Source organism: Cynoglossus semilaevis, chromosome 14, assembly GCF_000523025.1.
Source record: "Cynoglossus semilaevis isolate Cse_v1.0 chromosome 14, Cse_v1.0, whole genome shotgun sequence".
NCBI classification, from domain to species: Eukaryota; Metazoa; Chordata; class Actinopteri; order Pleuronectiformes; family Cynoglossidae; genus Cynoglossus; species Cynoglossus semilaevis.
Window position 1 is genome coordinate 16,748,218 of NC_024320.1, and position 15,225 is coordinate 16,763,442.

General features: G+C 40.6%; 1 protein-coding gene across 14 annotated transcripts in view; it reads right to left on the reverse strand.

Annotated features, from left to right (window-relative positions):
- Positions 1 to 15,225, reverse strand: part of LOC103389885 (mitogen-activated protein kinase kinase kinase kinase 4) — a 31,691-nt gene that overhangs the window by 12,540 nt on the left and 3,926 nt on the right. For 11 of the 14 annotated variants that reach the window (XM_025062255.1, XM_025062257.1, XM_025062256.1 and 8 more), the window contains exons 3-15: positions 7,916 to 7,972; positions 4,387 to 4,512; positions 3,822 to 3,932; positions 3,524 to 3,614; positions 3,281 to 3,411; positions 2,792 to 2,846; positions 2,620 to 2,698; positions 1,967 to 2,142; positions 1,765 to 1,837; positions 1,462 to 1,672; positions 1,214 to 1,375; positions 948 to 1,034; positions 72 to 551 (exon numbers count right to left, since the gene is read on the reverse strand). In XM_025062255.1, coding sequence (XP_024918023.1) covers positions 72 to 551; positions 948 to 1,034; positions 1,214 to 1,375; positions 1,462 to 1,672; positions 1,765 to 1,837; positions 1,967 to 2,142; positions 2,620 to 2,698; positions 2,792 to 2,846; positions 3,281 to 3,411; positions 3,524 to 3,614; positions 3,822 to 3,932; positions 4,387 to 4,512; positions 7,916 to 7,972 — 1,839 coding nt within the window. The remainder of the gene's footprint in view (positions 1 to 71; positions 552 to 947; positions 1,035 to 1,213; positions 1,376 to 1,461; positions 1,673 to 1,764; positions 1,838 to 1,966; positions 2,143 to 2,619; positions 2,699 to 2,791; positions 2,847 to 3,280; positions 3,412 to 3,523; positions 3,615 to 3,821; positions 3,933 to 4,386; positions 4,513 to 7,915; positions 7,973 to 15,225) is intronic. The other 3 variants (XM_008325502.3, XM_008325501.3, XM_008325498.3) reach the window with 1 other exon arrangement.

The window sequence follows — 15,225 nt, forward strand, 5'->3', positions numbered from 1 at the left end:
TTGTAGAGAAAATCGAGAAGAATCCGGAAAGAGCAGGCAACAGTGAAATAGGAGCCGAGGAAGTGGTTCACCTCTCTGATTGGCTGAGCAGGATGACTGACAGGATTGGCAGGCCTATCAGGCTGCAAACTTTCAGCCTGGGGAGGATGAGAGTCATTTGGATTTTCAGTCTGTGAGGGAAGGGGACCTGGGGAGTGTTGGACTTGGTCTGGACATGTCTCAACAGTTTCAGTCTTTTCTGTCACTGCTGTCTGGGAGTCAGCGTCGTCCGAGGGGGCTGTCTGAAGTGCTCTGGGGGATTCATCAGTGTCTTTAGCTACAGAAACAACACTGTCAATGACCTGAGCTTGTGGGCATGTCATAAGGGCTCTGTCAGGGGGCAGGGTGGAGGTCTGTGGAGGTTTGCTTTGGTCTGAGGGGACTTTGGTCTTGTCACCAGGCTGCTGTTTGGAGTCGTGCTGGAGCGACAGCAGGTACGCCTGCTCCTGCTGCAGGCGCTTATGGAGTCGCTCGGCCTTGCGCTGCTCCTCCAGCTCCCGCCACTTGAACTCCTAGGCAAAGTGTGTTCAGTGGGGTAAAAAGAGAGTGGGTAGCGTTGAAAACGTAGAAAAGGGACACACCCAGGCTTCCAATAATCGGGCCAAAGTGTTTTACCTGGTACTTACTTGAAGGTGAATTTGTTAAGTTTCAAACAACAATCACTTTGACATGATGTTCTGGTCATTTTTTATGTGGGGTTTGTGAGTTCTGTGCTGTGATTGTACTCACAGCGATGACAGTGTTTTCATTCACAAGTCAGCCTCTAGTTAACTTGTAAAACATACTATTAAGGCTTTTTCATTTTGTAAAAACCTTACAAGAATAATGATTATTTTTCTTAAAAATAAAGTAGCAGTGTCTGTGTTAGTGGTCCAATGTGTGCGTGTGTGTGTGTGTGTGTAACTGACCAACAGCATGGCCTGTTCACGGAGCAGTTGCTCCTGCAGCATCTCCAGGTGTCTCTGCTCCTCTTCCAGCTGACGCCTGATGTACTCCTGTCAATCAAATCAAATTAAAACCCACTGATTTAAAAAGAAATCCAGTTGCCAATAAATAACAAACTGGAAAGAAAAAAGCAGTGTGTCAACTACCAGTGGAGACTGAGATAAACCTGTCCATTTGTTCTGAGCTTTTATACAGGAGCTATATGTGTGATACATGTGTGAACACTGACCTGTTCACGATCGTTCCTCCTCTTCTCGTCCTCAGCCCGCCGTCGTTCTTCTTCTTCTTTCCGTCTTCGGTCCATTTCTTCAATTCTTCTCTTCTCCTCTTGCTCACGTCGACGTTGCTCTCGTTCCTGTTGCCTCCTCATCTCACGCTCACGTCTTTGTTGCTATTTAAAAATTTTAAGAATTCATTAGTAACTAATTTTGTGGCTCACTCATCAGTTTAAGGTCCAAGCCGATAAAATGATCCTACCTCTTCTAGCCGCCTCCTCTGTTCCTTCTGCTGCTCAATACGTTTTTGCCTCTCAGCCAGGAGCTGGCGCTTGTACTCCTCCTGCTCCCGAAGCTGCTGCTCCTGGAGGAGCTGCTGGCGACGCAATGCCTCTGACCGCTCCTTGTTTTCTTGTTGAAGGCGAATGAAGTCGCGTCGTAGAGTTGACTCACCAGGAACATTGACTATGGAGCTGCAAACAAGACAGAGGGGTTGAAGTCACTCCATCAAAGTCTAGGTCAACTGGACTAGTTTTTATGAAGTCCTGCAACAACATCAACCTACCTAGGTTCTCCTTCCTGCTCTGGAGGATCTTCTTCCTCCTCCTCACTGCCACTGTACTCATACTCTGTCTCATCTGTAGATTGTGAAATTATGGACATCGGTTATAGATCAATCATTTTATCATCAATAAATCACAGCTTAAATAAACAGAGGCAAGTAACCAGAAGCAACGAGAGCTGGAAGGACAAAGAATGAAACACACCTTTCTCTCCCCTCTTCTTTTTGGTCCGGTCAATGTGGTCCTTGAGCTGGATCCGGACCTGCCTCTCATTAGGCTGGTCACGGATGAAGGGATGCTTCAGGAGCTGCTCTGTAGGGGGACGCTGTGTATAGTTCTTCACCAAGCAGCTCTCGATGAAACTAAAAAACTTTTTGGACCTTTTAAAAGATTTTCAGACAGACAGAAAAAAAGATATGAGACAGAAAGAAAGTAGGAGGCTAAATTTTTTTTAGTGGAAAACAGACAACATTCAACAGAGTTCAGAGTTTATTGCCAAGAATCTCAGCAGATTTTTCTAAAATAACACATTAACATGAATAGGTGAAAATATATTTTCTTATGCAAACTTTGATTTACTTCTAGAAACCGGAACTGCTTCTAATATTTTAATTTTGCATGTATGCATGACTGACTTGAGTGTGAGAACAGCCAACATCTGCTGCAGCAGGTGTTCCACAGATGTTCAGATCCATAAAGCACAGGAACAGATTTAGAATTCAATCATTGTTAGCTGCCTGCTTTAAGGTCATATAAAAGTCAAAAATGTGCAAGTAGGATCTGTGTGATAAATTATGACGTCATTCTGTTGCAATGAAAAAAAAAGAAACTGAACATTTGCCTGAGTAGATCCTCACCATTTCTTAGATTTGAGTCTAGGAGGAGGATTTCTTGGAATGAGGAAGAGGGCACGCATTGGATGCATGTCACAGAGAGCTGAGAAAAGAAGAGGAAAACACAGACATGGGTCAGAACTCAATCAACCTTCAGCAAAAATCTAAAATGTATTTGTTACACAGCAGTACTCACGTGGTGCTCCTTCAGCCATTTCAATAGCTGTGATACCACACGACCACAGGTCACTCTGCAAGAGAAGATGAAGCTCATTTTAACACATCAGCCACAGGAGCAGGTGTATTAACCAGAATAAGGAATGGTCCGGCAACTGATAGTCGACTATTTTCATATACGACTTTTAAAAGAAAGTTGCTTTAATCATTTCTATGTGTTTTCTGTTTTATTTCAATTTAATGAAAATTCTAACCAATAAGAAAATGAGGCAGTTCAGACAAACCTTTGGCTCTGAATTTTACAAATCTAATTAGATTAGCCTTAATTTTACATCATTCATGCTTCTCTGGTACTTATCGTTGATCATTCAGTACTACAGGATATTAATACTGCTTTTAGTTGCTTCAATGTTAATTTCTCTTTGTATCATATTCATTTTCTCTCTTTAGTATTGCCTGTGTTTTTTTTCTTTGACGTGTTCTTAGCACTGTCTCCATAGGCTCTCACCCTGTAATCATACGTAGCGTCTGGGTTCTCGTCACAAGCGATAACTTCAGGGGCCATCCAATAAGGAGTCCCAATAAATGTGTTTCTTCTGCCCACTGTTCGATCTAACTGAGCACTGACACCAAAATCCACTGGAGAAAAAAGATTAAAAAAACTCATTATTTCTCTGACCAAAAAAGTCATGCATTGAAGAAAAAGCGGACAGAAGTGACTTCTTTGTGTCTGGGTTTACATTTCTCTCACCTAATTTGACTTCTGCATTCTCTGTCAACAAGACATTTTGGCCCTTGATGTCACGGTGGATGACATGGTGGGCATGTAAGTGGGCCAGACCCTGGGTAAGAGTGAAAAGGCGATGAGTGAAGAGCAGAGGTTTGATATTACCACACCACACAACACTGATTCATTATTTTGTTGGATGGATCTAACATGGGGAATAATATCTTCAAAATATCTTCTTCTCATATATGAAAGAAAGAAAAAAAGTCAAAAACACACACAAAAAAAACAAGCAACAAAGTAAAGAGGAATGTGAGCTGACTCTGAGGATTTCTCTGGAGATGTAGGCGATCCAGTCTTCCTTCAGCTGGTTCCCCTTGGTGTTCTTCACCAGGTCTGTGATTGAACCTGCGCCACAGAACTCCATCACCAGCTGCACACAGGAATGATCAGATCAGAAGAAGTCATGTAGCTGATGTACAGTTTAATATGTACGACATGAGAAAGTGCTTCTAGTTTGAAGGTTATTTGGATTTTTTGGGGAATATATATGTTAAGTATGTTCAGAATCGTATATGAGTAAATATATATTTAACATTTTCGTTGCAGGTGGATCACTTAAGCCTCGTCATGTAAATAGTAGCCACTTCTGGTTCAGCCAGTTAAAAAAAGAAAAACTGCAGTTCATGTTTATCTGCTTTGACAAATGTCATGTCAACGTTCATTTGGGCTGCAGTTTAAGTGTTGGTCTCATCTACAGCTCATTGGGCTAAAATATTTATGTCATAGGCTTCTGAATTCCCTCCTCCTCCCTGACTACATTGTAATGATGTGAGCAGCATTGCTGTTTGCAGCTTTAATTTCAGGCATGGATTTTGTGGACTTACCCACAGCTGGTCATCGTGCCCTGGGGGGCTCTTCTTAATGAAAGCACCATAGTAGGTGGCAATGTTTCTGTGGTGGGAATATTTCTTCAGCATATTGATCTCCAGTTTAATTTCCTCCTCCTCGTCCTGGACAAAAGCACAACAAAGGGGGAAAAAAACAAAGTTTGTCTTTTAACTAGAAAGTCTTTAGCATAAAACTAAATGATTCATTGCTAGTCATATACTATTAGCCATTATATTATATTGTATTGTATTATCTATTCTTTTTAACATTTATATCAATACTCGTTGATTATTAATAGTCATTCCAAACATGAAGCTTGGTTTGATTTGACTTGAGTTCAGTGTTGACAGGTTTTCATATCAAAGTCTCAGACTGTAAAGCATGAGATGTTGTACTTACTGGCAGAGGTTCCTTTGTTTGTGAATTAATGTTGCACAAGTGAGTTTGGTGGTCTGCTAATGTGCACAACAGCCAAAACACTTTGCATCTAATTACATTGATGGAAAAATCCTCTGACATACTTTTAACATCAAGCGTTTAACAGGTATTTCTTCTCAATGTTTCTCGTCCATATCCTTCTAAAGATGTGGACGGCAGACGGAAAACAACAACCAGTAAAGAACTTTATTTCTCTATAGGTGATGAATTATGCTGCCTTCATGCAAACTAATATTATTCTTTGATGCCTAAATAAAATGCTGCATCCATCTCTTCCAGAGGGGTAAGAGCTGAGGATGGCTACGTGTAACCATGGCAACAGTCGAGCAGCAAGAGAGAAATGGCTGTGACATAATGGTATGTTTGAAACAGACCACGCTCCAGGACAAAGTGGGGGCCGAGAATGAACCTGGATGTTTTGCAATGGTGAGAAGTTCTGTCTGTTATTTTGCCATTTGTATGGCCCCAGTGGCTGTTGTTACAAATGACAAGCCATTTCGAGGGCCTCAAATGTTCACATAATGTAGCTTGCATTCATTTAGCCCTGTAATAAATGAGCAGCTTAGCATTTGGTTTGTGCATGATAGTTGTCGCACAGTGGCATGTGACAAAGGCAAATCTCCTTTCAGGGCCTCAAATGTGGCTCTTTTTCTAGAAAAATGTTCTCGTAATTTGCCGCTGCAGTAAAGTACAGTGTTGAAACAGTTTATGTGTTAACATTAAAATTTGCTGACATCTAAAAAAAGGGATTTTTGTGATTTAGCGTTTTAAACAAGCCACATGTGGATTTCATAAAGTGTTTAGCGTCTTCTTTTGCAAATGAAACAAACATGTCTGACCAGTCTCACGCTATAGAGATGACTCACTACTGTGTCCTGTTGCAACTTGACAATAATCAAAGATGACACTATAATTGAACACATGCAGACATCGACCCCTATGGGGGTTTTTCACCATGACCCCTGCTGTTGACAGCACAGGGGACGAAGATGAACGGAGTCCATAATGTGGACGGCTCAGGTTGTACAGCATCTACCTACAATAAAAATGACTGTATATGCAGGCAACCATGCTGCTGCTGCAGGACAGCTTTGTGTTGACGCCAGCCATTCTGTTGAGTGTGCAGCCACCCCACCACCTCCTCCTTCCATTCCAACCCCACCTCCCCCACATCCATCCCTTCTTTGCTGTGCAGCTGTTGGATTATCACACTCCCAACTGCAAAAGGCTCGCTGCCACAAGTCACATGGTGAGAGAGAAAGAAAGAGACACAGGCTCTGTCTGAGACAGAGAGAGAGGGAGAAGGAGAGAGAGAGAGAGAGAGACATGCTGCAGCTCTGATCAACTAAACACAGACAGGATGATAGTATGTGCAGCTTGCTCATGTGTTGTTCAAGAAGAGAACTAAAGCTTCAGGACCTTTGGGATTTCTTTTTCTACGGAACAAATCTGTACCAGTCTGTACCAAGCAAATGAAATCATGGATGAGAAACAGATTTAAAAAGCTGAATCATACATTACAATCATACATTCATACATTTTGGGTGTAAATAAATGCAAACAACTTCTCACAGAATGTTGCAGAGCTTGCAACTGAACCCAGAAAGACACTGTAGAATTCTACACTATCTATCTATACCACAGATGACAATAGCAATTGCAAAAGCGACAATTTAATTTTGTTAAGTCAGTTGTAATTAGCTTGTAATTGATAAGTGTCAATATATACATATGCATGCCAAATTATAAGTCATGCATATTCAGCTGCTGTTTTTAGCCCTCAAAACAAGGCTGGTCTGCTATCTAGATTACCAAAAAATACAAACATTTGTCAGCCATGCTCCACTTTACCTCAATGCTAGAACTATCAAATACTATACTGCAGTTGAAGTGTGTTACAATACATACCATTTTATTACAAAATGGCACAGAAATAGGTAACTGTTGCTAAAGACTAGTTAAAAGCTAGTGCACAGAGTTAATAGTCAACCGAATGTAGCTAAATTATTATTTTTAAAAATCTAGCACATTTTACGCCTAAAGTTAAGGGGAAAACATGTTAACCAATAGAAGCCCTGGTGAAATGTAGGTGTAACACTTATGCTCTGTGTCAGTGGTGAGCTGACACATTTGATATACCCTGACGATGTTGACACCCTGTTCAGGTAAAAGGTGTGGCTCTGGTGTAACAGGAATTGAACCTTAAACCCTCTTGTGTGACAGATGAGTGGATTCATTTTCACATATTTAAAAAAAAGAGCTTTTTCAAGAACAAAGCGTAGAGATTTATGGCAATTAAGTTTGACTGTACAGAAACTTTTTTTTTCTATAGTGTCAACAAGACACAGAAAGGACGACTTCACTGACTGAAACTGTGATTGTGAGAGTCTGACAGCAGCATGTGACAAAGCAGCGGCAGCATCCTTTGCCCAGACATGCCTGCTGTCACTGTGTACATTAGCCAACATCATGATGAGTCACAGTCCTAGACCACACTAATCTCTTATCATGCATAACCGGTATTATGTTTGATTGCCCAACTGTGTGTCATTCTGTGTGACAAAAACCAAGGCTTGGTCTACAGACGTAAAGCAACCTAGAGGCCATGGATGTGTTCTAAGAAATCAAACATGATGAGATGATTCAGGAGAGAACGGGTGCGGTGAATAAGGTGGTTTTACATTGGTGACGCAAGTATTTATTTCTTATCAGTGCTGAGCTCAATCCAAGTGCTGAGCCCACATTTTTTAACATCAATTACACCACCCTTTTGTAGTCTCTTTGGCGTCAGTTACAACTAAATCTCATTCTGACAATAGAATAAAAGAATAAAAATAAGAGAATAAATATATGCACACATTAGATTTGTTTGTCAAATCTAAATGAGTCTGAGATTAATTCTGAAAAGCAAATCTTTCTACTTTCTTTCAGTCTTTCAGTCAAGGTTTAGCACAATGTTATTTTTTTACATGAATTGGGTCACAAACCGCTACACGAAAAACACACTGACCACTAACACCTAAATTCAGTGTGTGTGTGTGTGTGTGTGTGTGTGTGTTTGTGTGCCACAAATCTTGGCCTGTGTACCTCTGTGACGTCCATGACTTTGATGGCAGCCAGCTGTCCAGTCTTGACATGTCGACCCTGTGACAAAACACAACAGTTGTGGTCAGCATTTAAACAGAGTTAACATTAAAAAGTAGAGCTCACTGCAGTAGTATGCCTAATACTGAAAATGTGTATTTATTATTTGTCACGTTCTGTTTGAAGAACATAAATAAGCAAAAAAACACAACAGTATTATAGAGTTTATATTAGATAGAGTTTATCTGGAGTACATTAGATATGATCATCCTTAACCAGCTCTATAAGAATAATCTCTAAACATTCCCAGACCTCTGTGTGAACTACCTCCCCTCCCAACCCTCTCGCCACTCCTTATATAAACAAAGGACCAAAATAAAGGCCCCTCCACCACCAACCCGTCCCTACACCCACAACTATGAGATAAAACATTGAAGTTTTTGGGAGCAGTTCCAGATGAGTCTGGGTAATTCCCCTACCTCGGTGGGGTAAGACTACAGTCATACTGGGTCCCACTGTGTGCAGACTAGCCAGTGACATAATAAAGAGGTACAGCGTATTATTGTAACGTGTGCACAGCATCCTCGTCTATCTGATGCACCACAAGAGAGCAATTAGCATATGAGCTAAAAACAGCTAACTGGAGCTAAAGGGCATGGGCTTCACCAATGGGGTTGACACAGACCTACAGTACATGAGGCAAAATAGATCAAAATGAATGTGATGTATAAAAAATAAAACTAATTCCTGTGTACATTTTCCTGTCTTTGACAATCAGCTGTGGACAGCCTACCATACCATCAACTGTAAAAACTGAGATGTTACACATTCATCACCTCATGATTTATTTTGCTCAGCTTCAACAGATTTATGTTTTCACACTTTGAAAGGCTGAACATATGAACAAGATGGTATGTGACTTTTTTCTCTCCCTCCACTGGCCACAGGCAGCATATTTTAAAAGTTATCAGCTTCTTCCAGGTAACACAACTACAGTACAAGCAGCACACAAATTCCTTTAATGACACAGGTTTTAGTTGGCATGGATTTTATTCTGTGAGATCTTGGTTAGCTGGGTAACATTTGTTTAGCCACTGTCACCTGGCAACCATGTTTTCCCTGACAGTCAATGTCCATCAAATACTTGTTCTACCATTCATGCTCTTGTTTTGTGGTTGGAACCCTTAAAATGGATTTAAAGCGTACTGAGGACTGAATCAAGAGCTCCTTGATGTGGTCAGCAGGGCGTGGCTTTGGAGAGGCATCAAGCTATCAGTCACGGCCCTCCCTGGTCTCCATCCTCCACTTCTACATCACGATTTCTCTTAACCACAGCCAGATGGCTGCAGGCCTGGACCCAGCAATGGCTGACAAACTGCAGAAACTCATTTTAAGGCCCATTGTTTAAATATAAAGTCTATTCTCTATGAAGTGTTTGTGTATGAAGTGTAGAGTGATTCAAATGAACAAACAACTAAAACAAGGCAACATTGTTTAATTTAACAAAACTGAAACAAGACAAATGCCACCATTTTTATTCATTCAAATAATAAAATGTTTCATTGCGCCGGTAATAATTCCTTAGACGGACATGACTATTTTGCTACAATTCAACCAATTACCATCCAGCCCCGAGAATAAAAAATCTATCAAGTGCTGCCCCATATAGGCTAATTAAAGCGTAGCATCAAGATGGTTCCAAATGCTTTGCCACTGATGATCAATGGAAGAAAAGAGGTTATTCTTAATAACTAGTCATGTATTTGACTGTCTTAGCACATTTTAGCACAATTAAATGTGCAATGACATCCTAGAGGATGCTGAGCTTCTCTTTCTGCCCACAAATTAAAAACAGATGTCAGGTATTACTCCTTTATGTTCTAAGGGCAGGGGGGGGGCTTGACGGACCAGAAGTGAACACTAATGCTCTGCAGTGTCATTAGTGGTCTGTGGAAGAAAAGAAAATCACTGGGATTTTTTTTTTCCACCCTACACTTTGCCTCAAATCCAGTGCATCCATACTGAGCACACTAATGCAAAATCAATCACACTTAGCTGCTCTCTGAAAACCCAGCCTGGAAGTACTGTGAAGTACTGTATACTGCAATGCACAACAGTGGGCTTTAAAAAAACACTTGGGGTTTTTTAGCTCAGTGCATTTTTTCAGTGACAGTCTGCTTTGTCCTAATTTCGTGTGTGTTCACTCCGGCATCAGGCAGATGTTTTGACTGAAAACACAGTAAAAAAACATCTGTGTGTTGTTTTGCAGCAGCCACGACACTGTGGCAGATCCAGACTTTTGATCCAGGTGGCAGAAGTGTGCAAGACCGCATGAAAAAAGCCCCGAGCTAATCATTTAACATAATGCAGGAACATTTCATCAGGAGGACTTGAGCTTCACTGTGCATCTTTATACTTTATAGCAGTCAACTGCTGCACTAGGATCAATAAATGTACAGTCACAAATACCTGGACTTTGTCTCAACATTCTGTCCCCTTCTCTCCAAAGTTACATGGGTGGACAGCTCTTTTCCATCCCACCTCTACTCACACCATTGATCATTGTTTATCTTGAGTATCATCACTAAACCTTTTAACCTAGAAAAGCTCTTTCATGTAGAAAATGTTAAATTAGCATTTGATCATCACTGAGTTTTTATCTCATCCTCCCTAATCCACAAGATTATGAATAATCAGATAAAAGATACACCAACTGCTGAGTACTGTCTTTTACAGGGCGACATCACTTGGATCCAAAACTCCCAGGCACCAGCTGCCTCTTTCTCACATCTACGGTGAAAGGTGGAGAGGAGGCAGGAGGGTTGAAGTAAGGTGTGTGTGAATGTGTGAGTGTGTTGTGGAGAAATAACTTGGTCAGTATGTTGGAATGCAGCAGCACAAATAACCAAGGAACCAGAGGGTATGTTGGAATGCAGCAGCACAAATAAGAGACCAAAGAGGTCAGGAGCTACTGTTTGTTTTTCAAGATTACGACTTGACTTTGACATTAATAATGATAACACGTACAAATGGGGGTGGCTGGGGGCAAGGTATGTCTGTACAATGATTCTGAATCTGCCTTATAGAATTGCAGGCTGCACATTTTCTCACCTATGTTCTCACTGTTCCAGTTCAGATGTCACCTTCATATCTTCAAACCAGCACTCACATCACCTACTTCAACCAGTGACCTTTGAAAGAACCTCAGCATGGTGGCACCCAGTCGCTGTCTCCCTCTGTGAACTAATAATGTGAAACCATGTTTGTTTTGCGTCCCTCTGGGTTTTAACAAGACCAACGCTTAATTTAAAAGAACAGAACAGGTTTTTAGTGTGTGTGGTAAATCACAATTCACAAACTAAAACATTTACATGATATTTTCTAATGTGACACTTTTGTAAAAAAATTGCAAAAATAACTGGAAGAACAACTGGTGTTCTTGTGGGAAAAAAAGATATAAACTAGACAGATTTGTGTGCAGTCAACCTTTTTGTCTCATCTCAAAGTGACTTAGTTAATAGGCTGGCTCAATGAACTACACACAGACAGGGCAGCACACAGACAAACAGAGAGAGTTTTGTTAGGAAAGTGCAGCCAGTCAGAGATGGCTGGCGAGTCTTGTGACACTTAATAGGGAGTGGGTGAGAGTAGACAGTGAGGGGGACAAAAGATGCACACTGAGAGGATGCAAAGTGTGTGTTTGACCACTTTCATTTGTACTTGAGATGTTTCACACATTGAGTCTTTTTCATATGAATCTACAGGCCTTATTGTACAGGACTTTACGTCAGGCATCGCTACAACAGTACAAGAGGAGCACTGATCTACCAGCTCAACAGCCAATTAGTAATAAAATACTACAACACTTACTAGTACAGCGATTTAATGTGATCCTTTAAAGCACCAGAATGAAAAATGGGTTTAGATTTCTATGTAAAGTTTCTATTGTCTTTAATATTCTTAGTTTTATTTAGGAGATACAGAGGTGGTGAAACTGTAATCAACAATATTAATCAGTCTACAGTCCCTAGCAATCTATGTGTCAGTCATATAGTTAGCTGTAGATTTACTTACTGCCCTATGCTCAGGGCATCTCAGGGTACCTAGGTTGAACAAACAAAGAGTTCCTGTATTAGTTAATACAGTATTCGATCCCATAGTAGTAAAAGTAAAAAAAAATGGGTTTTCATATTTAGAAGGTGACAACTGTGTGATAATTTTGCAGGATTGCTAAACTGACACACACGATCGACGCCCCCATCTTGAAAGTGGATTAGTTAACGTACATTAGTTGAGGAGTGAGTGCACATTATTTGCAGTGTGCATGCAAATGTGGAGCAAAATTAGTTTTGCTGCTCAGCAAATAGCTTATTAATTGTCAGTGTGAAGACGGGATAAATGACCATGTGTTGAGATGTATTAAAGCAAATATAAGTACAATTCTGCACCTGCTTTAAAATGTATTCAGATATATTAATGTAACAAATTAATTAACACATTTAGCACAATAACGCCTAGTTTTGAAATAAAAACTGTAAAAATGTAATATATTAATAAAACCTTGTTTCATTGGCCTGTCACTTAAAACTATTCAAATATTGCTAAAAGTGTGAAGGTTCAACTCAAAAGCCTCTGACAGTGAGTACCATGTGACCTGGTAGAGGTAGCATTTTAAGAGTTGATTACCTTAAAGCCACTTTTAAAAATCCTGCTTGGTCAGTGAATAAAGAAAGACAATTTCTTGATGTTTGACTGCGAAACTAACTACATTGTTTTTCCACACTAGTTCAAAACACACAGTGACCAAAATGATGTCTGTCTTCTCAGATAGAGATTACCACCGAGGTCCATTGCATGGTAGTTAATCTAAGTAAAAATAGGGCTCTCCACCCAAGTGAAGAAACAGATGATACACCACAAATGGGTGACGCAACATGTGTTCAAGGTCATGCAACTACAGACAGTTTTCTTTAGCCCACAGCCGCACTGCTCTTCTTGCATCAACATGTAGCTGGTCTGATCTTGAGGCATGTGTGCCTCAAATAAAACCATGACGTTAGACATCTGAGAAAGGCTCATCATGCATAGTGTGTGGTAATGTAAAGTTGGTAACAAACAACAGTACAGCAAACTACACAAGACAGATCTTATCTATCCACTCGCTGACTCTCAGAAAGTTGTTTATCTTGGGGCACCGGTGAGATAACTACAAAAGTTAAAGTGGTACCTGTTTAGTTTCATTATACATTCATACCAGTGAAATATGCGTGAAAGTGTAGTAATGCACCCACCCTCCATGGTTGGATTGCAGAAAAAGAGGCAGGTCAACGGGAGTTCAAAGACCTCGGTCTGACTATATATGGACTTTCTATAACATGGTAGGAATCTTCCCTGCACATTTTAAAGCTAGAGTTATGTCTTCTTCTTTGTCGTTACCATGACTCTTTCCTTATCCCTACATTCACAATGGTGGAGGCACCTACAGCAACTGGCCCCAGGCCAAGTGATAAGGACAAAGGCGGAGGGGAAGTTCTGAGAGAATCTCTTTGTGCAGGGGAGCATTGCATTATTATATTTAGTGAATGTTGTCAAAAATTGAGTTCATCGACTGGTTTGTATCACAAAATAAGGCACTCACATAATATTACGGGGCCATGTCAAAGTAAGATGGCCATAGATGCAATGTATGTGTTGGTGCTCTATTAGGGATCACAAACAAAAGAAAACCCTGCAATTCATATGAAGACAGATGATGTTGTTATAAACTATCTTTAGGCTGTAGTTAGGTAAAGCAGATGATGTTTTGGGTTGTGATGTGTAGCTGTATGAGGTATTGACATGTGGGCAGCAATGACATTGGAAACTGTTTTGCTGTGGATACAAAAACATGGCTTTCAATAATATGGGAAACCCCAACTCATGTATTTACCAACTGACAATCCTTCAGTTAGGTTCACTGCTTAATCTTGGCATTAAATTTGCTTTTAAAGGTAAGATCCAAACTCTAAATGGACCAAATAGCTTTTCTCAGATTAGCAGTTTTCGGATTAAATGTATGAATCTGTTTAGTTGTGTAATTTCTTTGTCAGGTAAAATCTTTTCCTGAGATTAAGCAATCATGTCTCAAACCATGCAGCTATGACAGCATTGACTTTGTGTTGCCTTGATATAATACCTGGCGCATTAAATCAGCATATGGATCCAGGCTTCCACTCTAATCAGCTAGCTGTCTAGAGCCAAAAATGAAGTGATGTGAAGAAAGCTTTTTAGCCATAACATCATTTTTATTATAAGTGTCAGTCAAATTGTGCTGTGCTGTGTTTTCAGGAGTTCACTGTGATCTAGCCCGACGACTGCTGCCATCTAAACACAGAGCAGGGTTTCTTACACTAAAAATTGTGTGAGAGAATTGCTCCGATACAGACAAAACCCTTTCACCACTAATGAGAGGACATTAAAATTCAGCTTCTGGTGCTGCAACCATCCAGGACACAGAGACTTTTATAGATTTAGATCTTTACCTCTGATGCCACTTTAAAACAAACTGCTTGTTTGGCACAACAGTATTCTAATACAAGAGCAAGAAAACATATGGCTGTTGTTGGAAAACATTTAGCTTCCAAAAATAGGCAAAAACAACAACAAAACAAATTCCTACAGAAGGAAGGAATCACCACAAATCAAAGAATAAAGAAGCTTAAACACATTGTTTTAGCAAAGACAGGGGGAGCTTACAAACTGTGACCAACTGCCTGACAAAGCAGGAAAAGTCTCAGAGGGAGAAGAAACTCCACCCCTTCTTCAGTTGGGGGTCTGTTGTTATTATTCATTCCCTTTGCCATTTGAAATCCTGCAGACAAACGTCTCTTTTCTGTGGCTCTGACTGACGGACGGACTGAGCCACAGAGCCAAAGCGGAGCTCAGAGACAAACTGGGCTTTGTAAAGAGTGTGCTGCAGGTTCTGTCTCAGAGTGGACAGCTGCTCTTCTACCAGTTGCAGCCCCCCTCATACTCACAACCACTGCCCCTGCACATGCTCCTCAGGGCCTTCCTTCAGACCTGCTGTGAACATTCACTCTAAATAAAAAGACCAAATACAGACAGTACACAGAATGACTGTCCTCACCTGACATGACAATTCTCCCTGATTCATCTGCTAGGACCACATGATCTGGCTCTTATTGCTGAAGTCTTAGCATACACACGCTGACATCATGTTTCTGACAATACCTTTTTATCTTTTCACAAGCCTGGATGTAGCCGGGCGTATTAGAAAGCTGTAATGCAGAGTAAAAGAGCAGCAGGCTAAGGTC